The sequence below is a fragment of the Scomber scombrus genome, chromosome 17 (genome assembly GCF_963691925.1).
Source record: "Scomber scombrus chromosome 17, fScoSco1.1, whole genome shotgun sequence".
Classification (NCBI taxonomy): Eukaryota; Metazoa; Chordata; class Actinopteri; order Scombriformes; family Scombridae; genus Scomber; species Scomber scombrus.
Genome location: NC_084986.1, coordinates 10,568,318 through 10,592,291, shown reverse-complemented (window position 1 = coordinate 10,592,291; position 23,974 = coordinate 10,568,318). Strand labels below are relative to the sequence as shown.

The 23,974-nt window shown below is 40.6% G+C and overlaps 1 protein-coding gene across 1 annotated transcript; it reads right to left on the bottom strand.

Moving 5' to 3' along the window:
• Window positions 1-360: 360 nt before the first annotated feature.
• LOC133997296 (galectin-3) lies at window positions 361-2,869 on the bottom strand. Its single transcript, XM_062436862.1, has 5 exons — window positions 2,828-2,869; window positions 2,042-2,626; window positions 1,726-1,814; window positions 1,394-1,565; window positions 361-533 (listed from the first exon to the last, which is right to left on the bottom strand). The coding sequence occupies exons 1-5, from the start codon at window positions 2,867-2,869 to the stop codon at window positions 375-377; spliced, it is 1,047 nt and encodes a 348-aa protein (XP_062292846.1). The 3' UTR covers window positions 361-374.
• Between the last annotated feature and the right edge of the window lie 21,105 nt (window positions 2,870-23,974).

Genomic DNA, 23,974 nt, shown 5'->3' with positions numbered 1-23,974 from the left:
AACTCATATAAATGAGCCATTATGAGCCATTGTAAACCCCATTGTTGTTTTCAGGCAGTACTGGTACACATCCTATTTTTTATTAGTAGCAATTTAATCAAATATAGAAAAGATTGTACACAATAAATACAGTAGTAGTAGTAGTAGTAGTAGTAGTAGTAGAATTTTGACACAGAAAAACAAAGCTTTGTGTATATTAAAAGGTTAGCTGTGTGGCAGAAGGAGTACACATTATGGAATGAGCTCAGCTCATGTCGTTATTGATTACATTACATATTAACACACTGACTCATGCAATCTTTAAGCAACATGTAACATTTGGTGTTTGTTTGTCCTGTGTTGATACATGTGCTCTATGACTAAACATGTGCTTTCTAGGGAAGTGTCTCCACATTGACGTAGGTGAGGACAACATCATGCAAGATGTTGATTCGGTCAATCTGGTTGAGCTCTCTGACGCGATGCCGGAACTCAAACAGTTGGATGTTGTTCACTGCCACCCTGAACGCCTCTTGAGTACACAGGATCTTCATCTGGAACAGAGCAGAACACTAATAATGTACTGCTACCATTGAGATGTGAGCCACCACACATGCAGCACCGAATTCAAATTTAAAAAATGCATGTATTAAATCACAGTTTCATTCAGGAGCAGCTATTTTGCAGTGCCAATCTAACTGGAGATACACAAAAAGATAAAGATGCACAATTATGATGATTTCATATCAAGATCCAGAAAATCCTACTTTAACTGACAAATACCTGATAAGATTACCCATGAAATATGACATATTATACTTTAATATGGTACCACATGAGTTAGTAATACACTGGGAATGTCTATGAACATGCTGTTATTGATTATTAAACATGGACACAGACAGAATTAGCTCTTCAGATTAGTAACCGCTTTTCTATGTTTGTAAAGCATAATTGTTATTGATGTTATTGAGCAACATGAGACCCCCACTGACCTCCAGGAGTCTCCCTGCAGTACAGCACTTCCCTTATCTAGGACCCGCCTGCCCAAGCGACTTTCCAACCCTTTCCATCTTTTCAGCCAAACGTTACCCTGACATTAACCATGGAGAAGTAACCTACAGTCAGTTAAAGGCACCATGTGTAGCATTTTTAAACATCAACATATCACTGTAGAATTATTTGGCAATTTTTATAAGCAGATGGGACAACAATAAAAATGATAAGATTATAAATACCTAAGTGCCAATGGAACAATAATTGTCCTTTTTTGTACAGTAAATATACAAATAGAATAACAAATGTCGCCAAATAAATGTAATGATTTTATTGATGTTAACATGCCACACATAGCATCTTTAAGCACCAATCTCCAAACCGCTGCCTAAACTGAGTCCTATTTGTGACTGCTCACCTCAAAAGGGCTCCCAAGAGCAAAAGGGAATTGTCCCTTTATGTCCCTCTCTTCTGCGCCCCAGCGCTCACCCAGTTTGTGGTTTCGCACCACCGCCTGCTTGCCGCCCTCACTGAAGCGAGGGTTGATGTGAAAGGCAATATCGTTGCCTCTCAGAAAGTTCACCGTGAACCTGTGGGAGACCAAAGCTCATTACACTTGGGATACATTTTTTGGCACTGTATTGCGTCTCTATTTGGATTAAATTTGGATTAAAAATAGCTTATGAAAATTTAATAGTAAAAAAGGAAACAGAATGGTTTTAAAAAAAAAAGACGTTTACATAAGCTTACATTTTAGCATCTGGTTTGACATGGCCCAAGATGGTCATCATCATCTTGTCATACATTCCGCGGGCCAGGTTCAAGTTATACGGCACACTCTGAACAGCAACGGACAGAGAGAAGAACATTAAGATGAATAATGAAGCAATCAAAGCCCGTGTTGAAACATATGTTGGCTATCAGTGGTTTTGCATCTACACTTAAGGCCACCCTCCACCCATTCATCCATATATATATGCAGCAATTAAAATTTCCTCTCATATATTTAAATCATTTTAATTCCTGTATATTAGCAAAGAAGTCAGAGTCCTTGTGTTTTACTCACTAGTGGTCCAGATGTGGGTGGAGGCCAGTGTGGAGGCATGATAGATGGATGCTGTCCAGGCCATCCTGACTGTCCAGGGTTGTAAGACCAACCAGGGTGGGCAGGCCAACCTGGTACATTTGGACGGATGCTCTGAGCAGGAACAGGACCAGGTGCTGGGACTTGGGCAGGAGTTAGAGTGGGGACTTGAACAGGGACTTGAGCTTGAACTGGAGCTGGAGCTGGTGGCTGGGGAGGCTGGCACTGGGGGCCTGGCCAGCAAGGCTGGTAGCTTTGCCCTGCAGCTGGAGCCACAGCTGGGACTGGAGCTGGAGCTAGAGCTGGGACCATAGTTGGGGTTTGAGCAGGGACTCCTGACATGGTTTGAGCCGTGTCTGGAAATGAAATTGGGGCAGGGAAAGACATCTGCGCTGGTTGTGTCCCAGGCCAGCAGGGTGTGTTTGGCTGTCCGGACCAGCATGGTGCAGGCTGGGTGGGCTGCCCTGGCCATGCAGGGAACCCAGCTCCAGACTGCTGGTAGGGCCAAAGGCTGTTAGCCTGTGGGGCGCAACCAGACGGGTAGCTGCCACACAGAGCATCAGAATGCTGAGAGGGAGGAGGAGAGGGGGAGGAGGGGGAGAGATGAGGATCAGGAGCCAGGATGGAGATACGGGGCAGAGCGAGGGTGGACAGGATAGAGGACACCAACTTGCAGTTGCAACAAGGCCCATTGACGTAAGCAAAGATTCAGGCATTCATATTTAGAAGGTAAATGTGTAGAACAATGATGAATAGTGTTTTTCTTACCGGTTTAGGGGTCTGACAATTTGATGAGGTACTTACATCCATGCTGCCTGTCAGAACAAGTTCAAGTAAACTTTTATTTATTTTATTACTTTTTTTCAATCATAAGGAAGTCTCTGATGACTTCTCAAAGACAGACAATTAAGACAGCACTAAACCTAAATAGATGTTAGTTTAGTCAACAATCCCAAAAAATGAAAACTGCACATTGTGGAATTTAACAGCCTACCAAACTGAGCTATACTGAATCAAAAATTAACAATAATGGACATTAGTGTACAGAGAGACAAGAAAATATATAGACACAGAGCATGCACTACAGACAGACTGAGGTTTTTAATTAGCTACAGAGACAAGAAATTGTTCGTCAGGTGACCACCAGAGGACTCCACAGCTCATAAAGATGTCAAAGTGTCAGCAAATGCTTCACTGGAAGGTTATGTGACTCCATAAACAGTGTTAACTAAAGCTTATTGAATGCCATGGGATGTAGTAATTGTATGATGGCCACAGAAATCATCCTGAGTCATACAGAATAAATAATGGCACATTGATTTTAGGTTGTATCAGTGACTTATGTGCACTTAGAGAGGAATGTGCAATAACAATGATTCTTTGGTTGGGCAATACCACTAATATAGTTGTTCTTGTGACTGCAGATTCAATACTATTGTTAAATTATTCAAGTCAACCTGGTCTTGCTATTTTATGCTATTCGTTGATGTTTGTTGTTACATTATAAAAATAACCCAACACAAAAAAATCAAATGTTTTATTTATGACTGCTTTTTAATAGTAATACTAGTATTGTTAACCATATTAATGCATATTAATGTAAATGGTCTAATCTAGATCATATATAAATCGATTAATGTAGTTTAAGACTTTTCTATAGCTTTGTCATCACCAACATCACTAATCAATTAATCAAACTGATAAGCTACATATACACATATGAAGGCAAAACATATTCTTATACTTGGTTTAAAACAATTATGGCCCATCTGGTTAGTGCACCATTGCACTGTACACACAAAATTTCTAGGATTAGATAAACTTAATTTTTTTTGGCTCGATCCACAGAAATATGCATGATTTAGGATAAACTATAGATATGATTAAGAATTCAAGTTACCTTTCTTGCCTTCAGTCCTCAGGTGAACACAGGAGCAGGCTGCGGGCTGTGGTGTGGTTTAGGTGAATCAGCAGGCTTGTAGCTAGGCCCAATGAAATCTACTTTTATAGTCCCAAAGCCTCTCACCACTTGGCCACTCCTCCATTCATCACTCCACTGCCAGAAGGAAATGCCACACCCTCACATGTCATAACATAGATAAGATCTGGTGGGTAATATTTTATTATCGAAGTTTTGAAGATGCAACATAATATTTATCAGGTTTTATTTATGTTAATTTTTTAGACTTTACACAGTGAATAAACGGGAACAAATATTGAATAGTTACAGAAAATACAAGGAACTTTGGGATTTATACAGCTGATCTTAAATGTTATTATTTCCACCAGATGACATTCCTCTTCTTTAACTCGTCAGGAGTCACTGACAGCACAATGACCTGTTTTTGTGACAGTGTGGTTTACTTCATTGTTGAGTAGTCATGGGACCATGCACGGTTAATGCCATATCTGTCTTGGTTGCACAAAATAACACAATTATAGCATAGAGACAAAGAATGAGGAGTCAGGCTGTTTTCTCTGTGTCCAAATACTCAGGCATTGACAGCCAACATTACTGCCTGGTTCACTCTCAGGTTCAGTCAGTGTGTTCATCAATTTATATGCCTCTCTGGACAATTGCCAAGTGAGTTTAAAGTGGCAGAGAATATTTAAATTTTGCACAGATTCAGGCAAAGTGTTAGAAAATGTGTAAAATCAGTGGATGGAGGTGTTAGGTGAATTCATAAAATGCATATATGGTATGCTTACCACTCAAAACATCTAAAATATTAAGTACTTTTCGAAGGAGAGATGTCAGAGTCCCAAAAAAAATCTCCATATAATCATCTAATATGTTCCCAAGGCAACCTTTTCACAACAAAAACACTCAAATGTGTGGATTTGCACAATTGCACCAGTTGTCCTCACACCATTATTAGATTAGCCATCATCTGAGCTAAAAAATGTCAGAAATTGCACAACGTCTTAGAATGCTGAGACCTTATCCTCCAAGAGTTCAACGCCTGATGTTTATCCAACTCGGTCTTTACTTTAAAACTCTATTGCAATACAGAGAATGAGGAGCATCATTTGTAGTTTATATATAATTAGATGAAATTCTCACTGTCAGTTTTGACCCTTCCTTTCAGTTAAGTAGCCAGTTGGGGTTATTTTAACTTACGCTACAGCTCTGAGGTTTTCTGGCACATTGGCAGGGACAGACAATCTAACAATCAATATTAATATATAAAAAAAGAAAGTATCAGCACATTGGAAACATGCTCACCATCTTTGTTTAGCTTGTTAGCATTCGAACATTTGCTAAATTACAGATATTTGGTATTTGGTTAAAGTATTGGAGAAATTAAAACCTTGACCAACAAATTGTTAAGGAATCAGCAAAGTTATTTAAATTCATGATGTGGGGAACCTGAATGTCTACGAATTGCATGGCAAATAAAATATTTTACTAAAAATCAGACGTGTCACCCTAATGGTGGTTCTCAACCAGTATAGACCTATTGCTTCCAAGGATGTAAGTGAATATCACCATACACCTTGTTTTTCTTCTCTAATCACAATTCAGTAGACAGTGTTTTTGATTCAGAGTGCATTATGGAAACCACTGGGAATGTCTAAACTATTTTACTGTAAATATTAAAACTTGGCACGGAATATTGTCTTTTTTGTTTTTTCTATGTTCAGTATCTGTGAACAGATATGGTATAAATACTATGACATCTACAATACGTCATAAATGAAAACTATTCAGCTATCATGAAGAGACACAATTGCTAATCTTTAATGTTTTGGCTCCACTGTTTGTTGTGGTGCTTTTGGTTGGATCTTATATGTAGGTCACCACTGTGATATTAGTCCACATGTCTGCTTCTAGTGGGTTTACACACCACCCTAACTAGCTAATATTATATTACACTGTGTTCTGATGGCAGTGGCAGCTGGGGCCCCTCTGTGTGAAGATTGCATCTCCCCCAGTGCCTGCGTGCATTCTCTGGCTTCCTCCCACAGACCAAAAACATGCAGGTTAGGTCCATTGATGACTGTAATTTGCTTGTAGGTGTGAATGCGAGTATGAATGGCCCTCTGTCTCAATACTGTATGTTAGCCCTGTGATTGATTGGTGACTTGTCTAGGGTGTACCCCGCCTCTCGCACGATGTCAGCTGAAATTGGCTTCAGCCCCCCTGCAACCCTCTAGAGGATAAGCAGTAAAGACAATGGATGGAAGGGCATTTTTGTTGAGTGCAAATTAAAGCTGCATTGATTAGTATTCATATATTTACAATGGATCCAATGATGATGTATGGTGTGGATGGGGTTCCTTGTAGTGACAAACCAAAAGCGAATGATCACCCATCTTTACTGCTGAATGGATCATTTTAGAGTCTTTCAGGCCATTGTTTTAGTTTTTCCGCCCACAACTGTTTTGATTCAATCTTATCACTCTCAGCAAGCCCTGCCTGTGTAGCACCATACAGCAGACAGATAAGGTTAGCAATTAGCTGGGGAACATAGTAGGTCTTCTAGCATCTTAAGAGCCAGATATTTTCTCAGGACATGGTGGAGAGAAAACTAGGTAAAAAAGGAGGGTGAATTATTAGTTTTGTTTTTACTGGGTGACCAGAGACACAGGTTCAAATGAATGCCAATGTTGCTCTTTGTGTGCTGGTGTGTAAATGGGCAACTGTTTGCTAACACATTCTTTATAAAGGGGATAATGCTGTTTGTCAGTGTTTACAGCTTATTTTGTTACCTGTAAGTGGCCAAAAAAACATTTATAATTGCTTTAAAGGTAGCTGTCACACACAATAATGAATTTCATAGATGAAATTGTCGTTATGCTTGCAAGACACAAGATCAGCCACAGAAATATTGAACCTCGAAATAAACTGTGTGAACTGTTATACAGTTTGTTCTTATACAGAACTGAACTGAACCCTGGCAAACTCAGGCAATGGACTTTTCCTCATCAGAGAATCAGGTCCTCAACAAGAATGAGACAGGCAGGCATAATTGCCATTTTCAACTGAACCCCTTAAGTAACTTTATTGACAAATTTACAGATTTATGAACAGCCTACTGCACAAAGACCAACCTTGTGCATATTTTCCAGCAACAACTTCAATTGAATCTTCCTGTGCCAATTGTAGGGGATTGTTTTGGTCAACCTGCACATTGTCATAAGCGATCTTTTGCCAAGAAACAATCCAGAACATTTTGTTCATGGTTAGTCTCCTAGTTGGTCAGCCTGTCAAGAGCTGAAACTGGCAACACTTGTTTCCTCAACCCGTCTATGCACTCAGCCCAGTCTGTTCCTGTTGGATAATTTGATCAAAATGTGCATGCTTGTGTTTCAAATATAGCTCAATTTGACTTTTAGAGGAAAATACAGTACGTCATTTGACTGGATGTTTTACTCGTGGAAATGACACACGCTGTTTGATGGGAAAGAGAGCAGTGATGTCACTTATCGGAGATCTCTGTTTGTAGTTTCAACCAATGAGGGAGCTAAGAAAATAGGAGGCAACTGTGAGGCGTGCTGCTGTTAGGCAGAAGAGAGCCTTCTGGCAGGAGCAGGGTTTTCCAAAGTGACAGCGGTGGCATTAGCCTCTGATAAGCTCTAGGCCTCGTTCCAACACTCGTAAGCTGCAACCCCCTTACCTCCCTTTCTCCCCCTTATCCCTCCTCTTCACCACTTTCCCCTTTTAAAGGTGAAATAACTGGATGATTGGAGTATCAAAGAGAGCTCTGCAGGGTTATTGTTTACAATAGGTACAATTTTTGTTTACCTGTTGTTTTAGCAGTGTTTTTTCTACGAGAGTGTTTTTCTTTAACCAGTGGCTGTGTGGCAGCTCTTACCAAGAGATAGAGGTGCCTTTGAGCCATTAAAGAACGAAGTAGAAGAGATAAAATCAAAGTGAGGGTGGAAGAGGGAGTAAGAAAGCGGGAGGCAGTTTAAAAGAAACAATATTGCTACAGTTGCCATGGGGACAGCAGCACGTTTTTGCTGGGAACCGAATATCTTTGTGTATGTTTACATGTGTGTATTTAGATGAGCGCGGGTTAAAAATCATATTACCGGGACCACTATGAGATCAATTTTATATAACAAAGGATTGCATTATTCACTCAGAAGTAATGTAACTAATATTTTAGATAGCTGCTACTATTACAACTTAAAGTTAGGTGCACTAGTGTAACCTGTGTGCTGCCACAATACACCACTAGATGGGGATATCAAATTCTCACATTGGGCCAGCAGTCATGTCTCAGGTATTCCATGTTACATGAATGGCAATGAGATTGTGTAGGTCTGTAATCAATAATATATACGGTCAAATGTCCGGTCAGACATCAGATGGATCATAAATAAAGGATAAACCACAATACATGACATGACCAAGCCAAAAATCAGTATAGGGATCTGATGAAGGTCCAATTAAAGTGGTATTCCACCAGTAAGCTATTGCAATCTTACATGCAACTTTTTACAGCCAACTTCTGAGAGGGTTATATTTTATATTTATAAGATATATTTTTGTTATGTGTCTCTTCAAAGCTTTTGTGTGTTTTTATATCTAGTGTATTCCACAAACATTTCTAAAACTACAAGGTACAAAAGTCTCACAGCACAGAGGAAGTGTACCTTTGGTTATCTTTGGCTCACTACAGATATCAGTTGTTCCATCCTAAATATCAACTCTATCTGTAAATCATGTGTAATACGATTGAAAAGAGCCCAAAAAGCCCCCCCCCCCCCCCCCCCCCCCCCCCCCCCCGCCCCGTGGCTATATTTGAAGGATAGATGTGGCTGTCCATAAAGCCCATAATAAGTGTGGCTCAGCCTGGAATAGCCCTGAGCTGAAGGGGTGTTTCCACTGCTTACAGTCTGGGCTCACATTCCCCAAGGGGATTTATGGGTGGTAGGGTGGCAGCATGGGAGACAGAGCAGCAGAGGACAGTATCATCACAAGAAGAAAAGTCATCTGAGCTAGGGAAAGATCTAATACTGAGGAAGCAATACTGTGTCTGTGTGGATGGAAGTTATGTGTATCTGTTTGCAAAGTGTGTGTGTGCTTTAGCAAGCATCCATGCATGCATGGTTAGACATATGTAGCACATATGTGCAGTAAGAGCAGGAATGCACTAAAGATTCACTCTGTAGGTGAGACGTGGTGAGCTTTGGGGTCTGCACCTGTAAGGATTAGCTGGTATAAGAGCGAAGGCAAGACGTATCCTCGCAAGCAAGTCAACTGATGAGATTTGTCTGACTGGTGAAAAGGAGAACGTTGAAGCTACTGCCTCATTGATCCCTAAGTTTATCAACAACAACACACAGAGTTAGACCTTAATGAATACTTGGCTCTCAGTCTCCTCTCTCATTCTCTCCCTCACTTAACCAGACAGTAAGACATAAGGGCTTTCTTGCCACAGCTGGAAAATTGACTCGTGCCCTCACACAAAGAACTCTGTGCTACAAACAGCAAGTCAGAAACAGAGATGGGAGATCAATGAGGGCTGTGACACTGTCAGAGATGGGAGCGGCTGTCAAGCTGTGTGTATCCCCAAACTCTGGGGCTACAGCCTGTGTCGGTTTCCCTTGAGAACCACTTACATATAAACTCATGCCTTACATACACTTCAAAAAAGACAACTTGATATACAGTAATGTAATTTAGAGGATGTGACTTACACATTTCACAATCAGTCTTAACATACAGGGAATATGACTCCAGTTAATGGTTCTCAATGTGCTCACACACAAACATTTTCAGAAAAATGAACAAGGACAACAAGCCAAACAAAGATAATTAGGGAGAACAATTAGATACATAAATATAGAAATGACAGGTGGACAACATACAATGTCTACAGATGAAACCATTTTTTAAAAGACTATAGGCCATAATCTTCAACACTGAAGGTTATATGGTCATGAGATTACTAGCATTACTCAAAACCTCATTACAATTGGATAATCCAATAAATCAGTTAGAGCACCAGTTACTATTTTTGGTCTGGCAGGGTCATGTCGTATACTACTATATGTTTTTAAGATTTTTTACATTTCACAGGTGGTGCACGGACCCCAGGCTGGGAACTACTAACATGTAGCTGGTGGGTCTGGGGACTTCCCAAGGGTATTTGGGTTGGTACCAGGGCTAACTTAAGTATTTCAACTACTAACTTATGGACATGATAAATATCTCAGCATTGCCATGAATTTAGAAACAGACGTTCATGGTTACCAAACTGATTCCCTGACTTTTCCTCTATAACAATGTCAAAGCTATCCTGTAAAATCAAACGACATACAGACATTCATGGTTCCCATGGATGAACTCATAGATGAATGTAACTTAATTTAGAGCTGCCAATGCAAAAGAAACATCATTGAAGACACAACTAATTATACTTTATACTGTATACGCATACATTTTTTCCCTTAATTTTTCTTTTTTACACAAATGTACATGGCTGCAACTTTGAATGTAAAAATATCATAGCATGTATGCAATTGTAAGTGTATGTTAGAGTAGACTATATGTTTTACTTGTTTCACAAGTGTGTCTGTTTGTTGTTTATTGTTCAGTCTAAATGTTAAAAACTGAAATGTGATGGGAGCACTTGGTTATGCTATATATAATGTACACCTGTACATCTGTGCCAAATAAAAATTAATATTAAAAAAATAAATGCTTTGCAAGATACTCATATCCGGGACCAAATTCCATGTGTGAATAACACTGTGATTGTGGACAAGATAAACACTATACTCACTAATAACCAGCATTTTAGTGTTGCCATTGTGAGCATGTTAGTATGATGACGTTGGCATATAGGCTAAGCCCGGTGTGCCTATGTTCAGCCTCGCTATGTCTATTGACAGGGGTGGCCCCTGGCAGAGGCCACATAGGTGGTTGCCTAGGGTACCAAAACAGGGGGCCAGATGAGTGGGACTGTTTTTTGTTTGTTTGTTTTTTAGACAGGCAGGTGTGTGGTCTGAAAATACACACTTGTTCACCTTTCTAAATGTTTCTCCTCTCTTTTCCCTCACATTGACTGACATGGGCTTTCATCTAGTTCTTCAAAGCCTTTCTGGTCAGTCAATTTTCACCTGACAGCCACCAAACTTCATGTGTTACCTCAGACAATACCAACAGACACTCACTGAATGGCTGGAGGAGCCACTGTTGCACTTTATTTTATTAGGGCGCTACCTAAAATCTCGCCTATGGCTCCAACATAGTCATGGCCGACCCTGTCTGTAGACTCTTATCAATTTAATGAAGACGATTTCGCTATTTTTCAGCGGTTTGAATAATGACTTCCGCTTTAAAGGAAGTGAAAACAGCAGATGCTTGGAGTTTCCTGGAATATGTAAGGAACAGCGGAGGTGTGTGGATGTAACGGAGGTACAGTGTGCTGCACAGGTGCTCTACATACTGTATCCAGCGCGCTCTCCGCCCTCTCAGCCACCACAAACTGCGCTCATTCGCTCTCCTCAACAGCCCGGATGTAGCGCACAGGACCGCACAGTCCTACACTCCGTGATAATAACATGGCGCTGGCAGACACATAACGTTGCCCACTACTGTAATAATAACCAGAGTAACAGACCAAAATAAGCGACGGGACATGTGAGCTCTTCGACCCCAAGGCAAGCAGGTAGGTGCTCAGCTTTTTATTCCACAAACGCGCTTTGACGGTGCGTTTTGGTGAAATGGGGCTGCTTCTCCTTCTTGCAGGGGGGGCAAAAAAGCCGCTCAGGAAAGGCGAATTGCTTGTCTAAAGGTTTCGCATGTGCCTCTGTCTCACCGTACGCCTGTTTAATGTCTCACATTGATAAAGCAGTGTCATTTGGGCCAGGTTTTTGTCGGTGCTTACGGTGCATCCGTGCAGAAATAAATCATTTTGTAGTGCATGTGTTGTCATGGCTGTCAGGCTCTCCGTGCGTCGGCCGCTGTCCTTGGTATTGAACTGGGTGGGCATCACACCTAATGCATGTTGCAAATAGACTCTGAAGGCCTTGTTTGTGCCTAATTTTCCTAAATGCTGTCATTGTTGTGGAAAGGAGGAGCAGTCGTTGTCGATGGTTGGTGGTCGAAGAGATAAAAAGACCCCCCCCCCCCCCCACTGTATTTCACCTACAGCCCGCTAATCTAGCAGGGACTCAGTGTGTGTATGGAGCTCTATAGTGAGTTTACAGCCTTAATAGACTTTTAGCTCTCATGTTGTTCTATTTGTTCCATTTTTACTGTGACAGCATCCCATTTACTGTAGCACCACTCTATATTTCTCCATCGCTCTACTGTATGACAGTGATGATGACAGTGCAAGACATTTATTTGCACTGCCCATGCTTGGATGTGTGTTTTTTTTCGCTACTCAGGCTAATGTAGGCCAGGTAAGTGAAAGAACAGATGGCTTGTTTTCAAGTTCAACGTGGCTTTCGGATTAGAATGTGTAGATGGAAATTAAAAGTGAGCTGGGGTTCCCCTCCTAAACCCATAATCGCCCTAACAACTACACTCTATTAATAGGGGTAATATAAACACCTAGCACAAAACCCCTATAGCTGTCAAGAGACCTACATTTTTACCCTAAAACATGGAGAATAGACCTATGATGCTTGCTAGTGTAAGGCCTATATGGCTAGGAGATACAGTGGATGCAGTTTGCAGTGTTTTGGAGCTTTACTGGGATGTCAATATAGAGGGAGCTAACTGTCCAGTCAACAAGCATCCTAATGCAACAGCTAGGACCCAAACAATTAGCAGATTAATGGTGTTTTAAGAAATGAATAGAGCATTTTTTGACATCAAACCAGGAAATTAATCTGCAGATTAATCTGTGATATAATTGTCAAATACAGCCTTGCAAACAGCCAAAAACTGAGTGTGTAGTGTTGTATTTTCATAGAAATGTGTATGCATGCTTTTTTTCTGTCATCATATAATTTATAGGCCTAGTATCAATTCACACATAAAAAAATGTGTATCATGAAGCTTTGAGACATTGGCAAGCTATATTCTGCTGGAAATTGTGGTGGCAAAACTGGCAATTTGGGAAATATGCTGATTTGCGAGATTTGTGAGTTAGAGGAGAATATTGATCCTGCTCTGTTATGATAAAGAAGACAGTAGATTAGCTTAGTTTAGCATAAAGCCTAGAAACAGAGAACTACTAGCCTGGCTCTGTCCAAATGTTACAATCCAGCACCTCTAGCACTCACTAATTAACATGTCTTGTTTCATACATGCCAAATCATCTCACTTTTGCCAGGAAAGCAAATAAGCATTTTTTCCCAACATTTAAAACTATTCCTTTAAGAGGGATTGCCCTGCACCAAAGTGCTGTACTTTGGCCTATATTCTTATGATAATGGTATTGTTGTGATCTCTGTACCTTGTCAGTCAAAGCTAAGCCCTTTGCTATCAATCAGAAATTGAATATTGTTGCTGCTCTCCAATCTCTCCCCATCTGCGTCCTCCCGTCCAGATGACATGTCAAGGTGAGATTAAAGGCTCTCTCTGGAGATGAAGATGTGCATTTATTTAAAAAATCCAAAGAAACTTAGAAGCTGAGTCAATGTGTTGGTCTGGGTACGCTTGCTTGCACACTCCCTGGTTATCCACTCTGTAATGTATTCAGTGCCAGCACCGAGCACAACAGCTTTACATAATGATCAAAGCTTGAGGGATGCCAGAGCATGGCTTCAGCCTGCAGTAATAATAATAATAACCTTTGAAGTTATCACAATCCCACAACCTCATTCCCTTCATATTCTACCTCTCTCTCTCTCTCTCTCTCTCACTCTCTTTCTGGTTCTCATTGTCTCTCAACCTTGCTCACACACACACACACACACACATGCACAGCGCCACTTGAAGGTCCTCTTCTGTTTAATGTTTCTGGATATGGGGTGAGTATTTAAAAGAGGATAGCGATAATGAACACATGACTAACTATTTTAGTCCCTATGGCTCTGCACTAGACTGCTCTCACTGTCTATGAGGAGGCAGCCTTCGTTGCTCGCACAAATTCGCAATTACATAAGAGTCCGAAGGAGTCATACATCGAATAATTTGACCAGAAGAAGAAAATCAGCAGTGCTTTGGTGTGCACACTGTTATTACGTCTTCTCTGTTGGTGCTACTTCCTCAACCTTCAAGGCTGACCTCATGTTTCACAGGCCAACATTTCCATCTCTCTCCTTGTGGTTAAATAGTGTTTGAAATGCAGGGGTGGGAATGTGTTAACTGTAATTGAAGCATCTGATTCAGCCCTCTATTTATATGGGTGCCTCTCGAAAGACCCATTGGCCATTTTAACCAAGTGTCTGGCAGGCTCGCGCTGGTCGATTTCGCTAATCAAGAAGCAGAGTTGGGGAGGATGCAAACAAGGCACCAGATAGTGAAGAGGAGAGGGTGAAAAGGAAAAAGCAGAGAAAAAGGAAAAGGATAGTCAGGGGACCGAGAACGGTGAGGGAAAGACGAGGGAGGAAAGATGAAGAGAAAAGGAGAGAGGGGTGAGGAAGAAGGCAGAACAGATGAGACGTGAGAAGAAAGGATATGAGAGGAGGGTAGACAAAAGGAAGAGCAGAACAGGTGACCATGAGAGAGTGAGGGAAGGGGGATAGAGTGATAAGCTGCAGCCCAGAGGTGGTGGTGGTTTAACAGGAGGTGGGGATGAAAGTAAAATACAGATGGGTAAAGTATTTGGCTAAAAAGGGGGATGAATGGGGGGGCTGAAGAATGAAGATGAGGGAAAAAGAAGGGGGAGGATAAGAGGATCGGAAGGCCAGGGACTAGCAAAAAGAGAAGAATCAACTCAAGGGATGATTTTACTGGAGAAAAAATATAGGGGAACCAGTAGGCCATCTGTAGGCAGACTCCTCGCTTTCTCTTATTCTGTTGCTTATGTTCATTTCAGCTTAAACCGAGCAGTCTGTCTGAGTGCCAGACTCATCTTCAGATGTCAGCACTTTTGTCCCAGGTTATTGCATTTTGCTGTTTTTGTACCGGGATTAAAAAAAGCTTCCCTTGTGTTTTCTGCATGACTTGATATGTCAGTAACAGAACGAGATGCGTGTATATGTGTTAGTGTGTGTGTGTGTTTTTGTCTGTGCACAAGAGAGAGAGAGAGAGAGGGAGAGATTGAGCATACGAAAGAGACACCATGACAGAGGAGAGGAACATAAGCAATTTAGAGAGATATGGAAGGACACTGTGTTTGTGTGTGTATAGGTACATGTTAGGGGCTTTCTAGGGATATGTGCTATCAAACGCTACCACAGTTTACACATAAAAATAAGCCTTTACAGCTATGCTAGCAGCTCTGTGAGACATTATGATGTTTAGCTGGTATCATCATTGTCTTACTTACCTTAGTTTAGCGTGTTGACATGCTAGCATTTGCCAATTAGGGCTAAACACCATGTTCATCTGGGGATGAAGGGATTACTTTTACAGGTGATTGGTATTTGGTCACAAAGTATTTGGCAAGTTTAGGAGGTTCAGAATTTGTGCTGAATGTGTATTCCAATTGACCAGTAGCGATGTTAATAAATGGTACAGGCATTGTATCGTATCTTTATAATGTGATCAGTAATTCTGCATTGTATTCTGGTCATGAAATAACTGTTAAACTGTATAAATCAAAGCAGGTCTGAACAAGATCTGGTGTCATCTTACATGCAGTAACTGAATCAAAAAGCTGTCATAAGGAAGGCTTAGGTGAAGCTAAACAGTGCCAACTGTCTTAGAGCTGTGTCATGTTGGTGTCCTTTCTCAGCTTGAGAACACTCACATTAATACACACTAACACATACACACAGAAAGACTTAACCTAAATACTTCCATAGAATCAGAAGTAGTAGTAGTTTTCTCAGTCTAACTTGTGTGTGTCTGCGCTCAATGAGGCTGTTCTACTTCTTTACTGATTACCCTCTTGTCCAAAAGGCTGGATAGGCCTGACTGACTCTGTGCTGGAAGTGTGTGTGTGTGTGTGTGTATGTGTGTGTGTGTGTCATTGGTCATGGGACTATGAGGAGGCCCAGTGAAGCTTGAATACCCAGCAATGCCCTCAGGCTACTGAGTGCTGCATCTGCCTCTGCTGCTGCCCAACACAGCACTGGCCCTTACAGCTCTGTCACTGACCCTCCAGGCTGAGGGTGGTCTCTGTATGTTGGCAAGAAGTCATGTGATTGTGCGGACTTCTACGTGTTCCATAGAGGCAGAAATATTTTACTATACTGAGTGTGTATGTGTGTTTGTGTGTGAGTTTGTGTGTATGTATATGTGTGTGAGAGAGAGCGTGGGTTAGTAAACTGCTCTAGTAACCAATAGAAGCCTAATTCCAATTTAATCACTATTAAAGCAATACCTGTTTAGAATGGACAGTCGTAGAAAGCCAATTGCTGTCTGTGCCCTTCCCCCAAATCACTTTTTGAAACTGTCCTTTAGGACCATGAAGTTTTAATCATCTGTACTGATGCAACAAAAAATAAAAATCCCAAAAAACTAGTGTCACTCTCACTTTGTTTCATATCCACTATGCCCTCTTACAGCAGTCAATTAAAGGGATGCTCAGTTGATTTTACACGTAATGGTTAATTTGCTTGTCATGGAGATGACTACTTAGTCTGTGATAAAACAGTTAATGTATAATGTCTTCTGCGGCTCTGGAGGGAGCTTTCTTAAGTCGGAGAAAATAACCTTGATGATGTCATCGGGGGATATCTATTTTACGGGCTTGGAGACTAAACAAACAAACAAACTGGATGTGTGGAGTTTGAGAAACATGGGTGTTTTCCTGGCAGGGAGGAATATGTAGCTTTTTGCAGCTTGATCATACGAGGGACTCAAGATCGTAATATATCTGCATCTGCTATTGTGTTGTGAGGCCCCCCTACTTCATTAAAGAGCAAACCCACATCTGAATTAAACTCATTATCAGAAACTGTATTAATATATATATATATATATATATATATATATATATATAATATATAATGAATATAGCTGACACAAAAGCTTCAATCTAGCACCTACCTTATTACATCCCTAATGCTCAGCTTTAGTCTCCTTACCCTTTTTTTGGGAGGTGAATTCTTTAGTGTAATCCTAACACAATCCTCACTCTGGCTTAAAAGACAGTTTTACTGCATTGTTACAAGTCTAGTCAAAAACCAAAAGTTGTATAGCAAACCATCATAGACATAGTTCATAACCTGAAGCAGAAGCAGCAGCAGCAGCAGCAGCAGTAGTTGTTTTTTATGCTGTTGGCAGTCTGTTGCAGACTTTGTCTATGAGATCCCTCTCTGTAATTACTTACTTCTTTTGTTACTCCTGGCAATCTTTTTTACCTATCCTGAATACTGAAAGTTTCCAGATGGGCTCCAGACTTCTATAAAGCAGTGAGTCTGCACCTCTTCTTATATGAAGTGTAAAAAGCCATTTTGCTCATTTCTGTGGCCTCATGCAGCACACTAATGGCTATTTTGTAACAAATTGTAAGATAAGGGAAATTGCAGCTTGTACTTACTTTGTTAACAGGGTTGTTATTTTACAGTGAAGATTGCATTTTTTATGATGTTTTAATGTGTATATTTACACAATGCATTGGTGAATGTGCAAGGCTCACACTGGACTCTGTAGAGCTCATAAACAGGTTAATTGCTGCACATATGCATAATTGTAAAACCAGGTCCCAGCTCAAGACTGCAACAATAAATTATATTTCATTTTTAAAAATGATCCTCTGGCTGCATTATGTTCTTATAGGTGCAGAGAGCTGTATACTGTATGATGGTGTATTGTAGAGGATCAAACATTTAATAAGCTTGACAACCACCCAGAAGTCCAGAGTTGGACTTTAAAGGTGCAGTGTGTAGAATTAAGTGGCATCTAGTGGAACAGAATTGATAGAAATAGAATATAAGTATGGTTTAATTTGTGTATAATGACCTGAATAAGACTTGTTGTGCACCGCAATGTTTCTATGGGAGCCCTGAACAGACAAACTAAACACTGGTTCTAGAGAGGGCCTTTTGCATTTTTTGCTAGTTGGGAGCCACTGTAGGTTATCCTACAATGCTTTAAATGGGTGGGCAAAGGCTACTCTGTTGGTTTCAATCTGCAATGTCACAGCAACTAAATCCTACAAACTGGTCCTTTAACATTGGTGTAACAGTTGGGCTGGGTGATGAATCCATTTTTTATGATAACAAGATAATCATGATAAAATGTTGTGTTGCATTCCATTTCACAATGATGCTGTTGTTTTGTCTAGACTGTCAAGACTAGCATACCCTTTTCTTTTACAGCTGTGAACTTTCACTCTCTCTTAAAAGCTCAAACTCACTCTCACAGGGAAAACAGACAAGAAGTGAGAAGTGAGTGGCACGTTCTATCTGTTCAATCCACACAGACTCCGACCCATGTTGAGTGTCTCTGTCCACAGAAGCAGCCGCATGTCAGCTGCTGCTCTTGAGGAGCTGAGCGGACAGCGGCTGGACAAACTGCCTTCACCAGGCTGACAGACAGCAGAAATTTTTGAACTAAAATAATTTTCATGTTTGCTCTACAGTATGAAATCAACAATGTTTGTATAATATTGATTCATTTATTTTATTTCCCCACTCACCATACCAGGTGAGGGGAATCTACCAGTAGTAGAACAGAAGAGCTCACAGACTGACTAGAGCCTTAATCAATCATTGCAGGTACAGTTAATTAAGTTGAAACATGTACAGGGGGATATTTGTGTGATTTAAACAGCTGTCTGTGCAGATTGCACTTGACTCAATGCAGTAGAAATAGACTTGGATTGTAAGGAAAAATGTGGGTGGACTCCATGAGATGGACGTTACTCCTATGTCTTGGAGTCAGTGTGGATTGATAAATTTAATAAAATGGAAGCGTTTCTGTTCTTTGTGTCGATGAGTAATCGTGATCTCATTATTGACCAAAATAGTCGTGATTATTTGCCCTAATCGAGCAGCTCTAAGCAACTGTAGGCACTCATCTAATTTCATCCCAGTCAGTGATCACAGAGGAAGTGAGAAGGGAGGAAGGGAGGCACGAGCAAAAGGAAGAAACAGAGTAAAGTATCCCGAAGGAATCCCTGAAGTCGCTCAACACTCTCCATCATATTTCCAGTCAGTATAGCTTTCATAACAGTTGTCAGCATGCTCTCGCTATTTTGTTCTGTGATTTGAGATCAGTTCGGTGGAGTTTCATCAAAGCAGACATGAATAAGGACATTCATTATGGCTCAGCTTGATTCATTACCAACCCCCAGCTCCCACACCCTCATGGGGAGACTTCAAAGGAAACTGAGGTTGAAGATGCAGACTGCTATCGCACTGATGCTTACATCATAGCATCCTCTTCACCATCCACATTGTATCCAGCATGTGGGAGGTAATTATGAGCCATCGTGAAACAGTGGCCCAAACCTGACTGTTGTGTTTTTGAGCCAACTGCATCCCTCTGTCTGACCTTTTGACCTTCTCACTCAAACATTCAGCAGTTTTACTGTTTGCTGTTTATGATTTTGTTGGCAGATTTACACCTTGAACTTCTTAGTGATTTTAAAAGCTATGAGTCCAGCTAGTTAGTCCCAGCATTACAAATATGGTGATGAAAAATGTAATATTAGTTTTCGTTCTAGTAGCTATATGTTTTGAAACAGTATATTTTCATTTCTAACGTTACAAGACCAAAGACTTTTAGGATGAGGACAAACCCTTTGTTTGGCAAATGTAACAGTCTCGGATACCAAGTTTGGTTGGGGCTGTTGGAGTGTAAACACCTCCAAATAAAGAGCAGGACAGAGCCACTAACATTACCCTAACATATCAATATTTGGGACTGGCTTCAACACAGAGGAAATACTCCACAGTGACTGAGGCTTTTTTATGTAACCTTTAATCGCACAAACTAATGAAGTTACTTAACAATGTACTCGGTGTTGGAAGTAATTCTGGGTTACTACTGTAGGATGTAAACTGTTAGCGGACGTTTGCAGCTTAGGTTAGAACAGATAACCATATTGTCTATCATATTCCTTAAACTTTTACTTTTGTGTAATGACGTAATTTAATGATACAGGCAGAGTATAGCTCTTTCTACAGCCCCATGCACACAGTTTCAACATGTGGAGAAATCCAGGGTTATAAAAGTCTGTTCTGCCAAGTTCTGGTTTCTTAAATGAACTAAAGTTCACTAATGTTCCCGTCTGATTTAAATGAACATCATACCATAGTTAGTCAAAGCCATTGAGCTAAAACTGGACAACAGTGCTCTCCCATTGATCAGCAAGTATTTGGAATCCCATTTGTTCTGACCAAATGAGTGAAATCCATTCAATCAGCATTACAGCAGACAAATAGCATCCTGTTGTTAAGCTAATTTTACAGAATAGATGGCTTTCTGATTGGACGCAGTCAGATGACTATGATTTATACGAGCCAAGAAAATCTAATCTCTCCTAATATTTGGTTTGTGCTCTATAAAAATGGACTCCATTCAGTTCCAAGAGTCAATTTTGCAATCAAGATTCCTGCCAAGTTTTTCAGTCAACACAGTAGATGTGTTCACATGTCAGCTGATGTAGCCTTGTAGTACAACTGTGCTGAAACAGTATTAATGCTGGTGTTTGGGGATGTGGTTGTCCTGGCTTGTGGGGATTCGCTCATTTTTTTCACCATCTCTTCTTCCTCCCTCCTTTTTTGTCTGTGACTATGAAGAATAATGTTTCTCATCCCTCATAAGTCTTAACAGCGATCTGGCCTAAGTTTAGCACTGCTTGGAAACTTGACCATCACATAGATTAGCATCTGTGATGTGATGTCTTAACATGGCCTTCAGCCGGGAACCAAACACAACTTAGGGCATAAAAAAGTCACATTATCCTCTCATGTCATCATCTGTGTGTTCGAGTGGCGCTGTGTGTGTGTGTGTGTGTGTGTGTGTGTGTGTGTGTGTGTGTGTGTGTGTGTGTGTGTGTGTGTGTGTGTGTGTGTGTGTGTTCTTGCGTATCTTTCTATCCTTAGGTGAACCGATTTCACTTAAAAGTCAGCATTGTGAGGACATTTTGACCAGTCCTCACAACTTGAAAGGGCAATTAGAGGGTTAAGATTTTTAGGTTTTAAGGTTAAGGTTAGAATTTTGTTTAGCTAAGATTTGGGTTTAGGCTTTTGGTTGTGATGGTTAAGGTAAAAGTAAGGGGCTAGGGAATGCATTATGTCAATGAGTGTCCTCCCAAGGATATAAAGACAAACGTGTGTGCGTGTGTGTGTGTGTTTGTTACCTAATTTGGACCTTTTCCAATGTACCAGCATTGTCAGGACCAGTAGTCCTCATTGAGGTTAGGTTAAGGTTAGGGTTAGTTACACATTATTTATGGTTAGAGTTTGGGGCAGGCTGTCCATAATGAATGGTAGTCAATGCAATGTCCTAACAAGGTTAGTTGTGCAAACGTGTGTGTTTGTGTGTGTGTGTGTGTGTGTGTGTTTTGAGTGTGTACATTGTATTTTTGATTCATGCATGAGAACACACACAGTGCACATACAGTATGCGGTTAGATTCATACATACTGTATGCTGTGTGTGTGCATGAGTGGATGCATATGCATTCACAGGAATACTCACATAACCCTAACCAACCACATGCACACAAACACACACACACACACAAATACACACATTATGGCAGGGGGCTAATGACGTAGCGTAAGACAGAGCTCACAGATGCGCTGGCTGAATAGATTAAAGCATTCATCCAATGACACAGCTGTGCTCTCTTTGATGCCTGGGCATGAAACTGCAGGAAATTACAACAAAAGAGGGATGCGGAGACTTAGCTGATATAAAAAAGAGAGATCTACACTGACGTGTGTGGCATGTTAACGCTCTGTAACTTGTCAGAGCAGCTGCTGCAGGCTAATGTAATCTAGTGTCTATTAGATTGATTGATATACTTCTCTATTTGTGGAGCACTGCAATGCTACAAGACCAATATCAAACTATTTAGCTATTTGACATTATAAAGGCAGAATTACTGGCAAAATAATCATAACTCACAACATTATGCATCTTGTTTTGTAGTCTGATAGCATTTACAAAAGCAAGATAATGCAGATGAATAGATGTCTGTAAGCAACAATCCACATTCTCACGCTTTTAGAATGACTTGCTAATTTGTAGCTGAGTTAATTGTAGCTATCCATTAGTGTAAGGCAAGGCTAAATGTGCAGCATATAGGCTTATTAGCTGTATGTACTCCATGGGGGTTTGTTGTGTGCCTGCTTGCCAGACTGTCTTTTTTTTCTTCTTTCTTTCGGAGGAGCTCCAGCAGCCTTGCAGGGTTCTGGTTGTGCAGCATTCACAGCGCTGCCAGCGTAGCTCTAATTAAGCTAGGCACGGGTTTCTTTTAAACCCCCCGTGTGTTTAAGAACAAAAGAAAAAAACCAAAAAGACAACTCCCTAAGTCAGCCATGAGATGCAGGAAGAAGAAGAGGAGGAGGAGGAGGAGGAGGTGGAGGAAGCCACATGCTGCTGAAATATAAATCGGCTGCACATCTCTGTTTGTTGTGTGTTTTTACAGCAACAAAGCAAACAAAATGGTGGATCCCCCTAATGGCAACAGTTGAGTTTTTTAATTGGCTAACAAAGGGATCATGTAATTCTAAAGTGATTATCCTTGAACCAATTTGAGTAGATTAGGCAGTTGCCTTGTCTCTCATGCATTAACATTGGTCATGTAGCAACATATACAATGGTCAGTTGTATCTATTTTCATTATCTGGATAAAAATAGCATGACCTCCTTCCCCCAAAAAGCCAGCAGCAAAACTAGGTCCTTCACCTCTTTCAGGCCCGTAAGCAGCTGTCTCGTCCCTTTTGTAATGCTCTAGGAAAGAGGCAGCTCTCCTGATTGTGCAGTTATGCAGCCTGCTACAATGCATTATGAATTATTTGGCCTTGTTTTCCCCCTGTCGTTGTATTATCCTTCTAGCCCAGCCTCTTCATTTCCTCTGCCTCGGACGGCTGTGCCACTGTGCATTTCCCTTCCTGTAATTTATCCATCTGCAGAAATGGACCATGCACAAGTGTGTGTGTGTGTGTATGTGTGTGTGTGCGCGTGCACTGAGTAATAGGAAACGTTGTGTTTAAGGGTGATGATTGCTATAGCCCTCGTGGTTTACAAGCAGACAAGGTAATGATGGCTGCTACTTTCTCAGGCAGCTTCAGTCAATCCCCCTGAAGTGAGATGTGTGTGTGTGATGAGTAATAAGAAATGGATCTAAGAGGTGTTGTGGTTTACAAACAGTAGCTGTGGGTTTTGCTTAAAATCTTCTTAACGTCTTTGCTAAAATGTCCATTTTTATGAGCATTTAAAACATCTATTGTGGGATCTTTTATAGTATTACATCATTATGGTTATTAAAGGTCATGTTTTTTAAAATATGAATGACATTAGTTAAACATAAAACAGGAAAAATGTCACATTTAAATGTTTTTTTAATCATATGTGATGCCTTTTGATTGCTCATCACTGACATGAAAAATCAGCACATTTCTATTAGCTACCTTTTCTGATACACTGTCCTTGTAAACAAGATGATGATAAAGGATGCTACATCTCATGTCACTTATTCCAATCATCATGTTTGTCAGTGCATCTGTGTGAAGTATGTGTCTGGTTATGCTTCACATGGAAATATGTGATGAGTGTTTATTTGCACTCCTAAAAAACGGTTTATTAACAACATGCTTGTATTTACTGTATGTAGGTCAAAAATCAAATCATAATTAAAGGGATAAGATGAACTGAGAAGATACAAGAGAATGAGCCAATGAGGACAGTGACAGATAGATAAATACACATATTGTCACAGTAGATAGGCAAGTAAAGAGAAAATGGGTGAAAAAATAAGTCAACTTT

Excerpts from the sequence above, each read along its gene's own strand:
- LOC133997296 (XM_062436862.1), bottom strand. The coding sequence starts at position 2,869 with ATGGATGTAAGTACCTCATCAAATTGTCAGACCCCTAAACCG. Across the intron at positions 1,566-1,725 it reads GTCAAACCAGATGCTAAAAT|GTTCACGGTGAACTTTCTGA; the intron begins GTAAGCTTATGT and ends GGTCTCCCACAG. Across the intron at positions 534-1,393 it reads CTCTTGGGAGCCCTTTTGAG|ATGAAGATCCTGTGTACTCA; the intron begins GTGAGCAGTCAC and ends GCTCTGTTCCAG.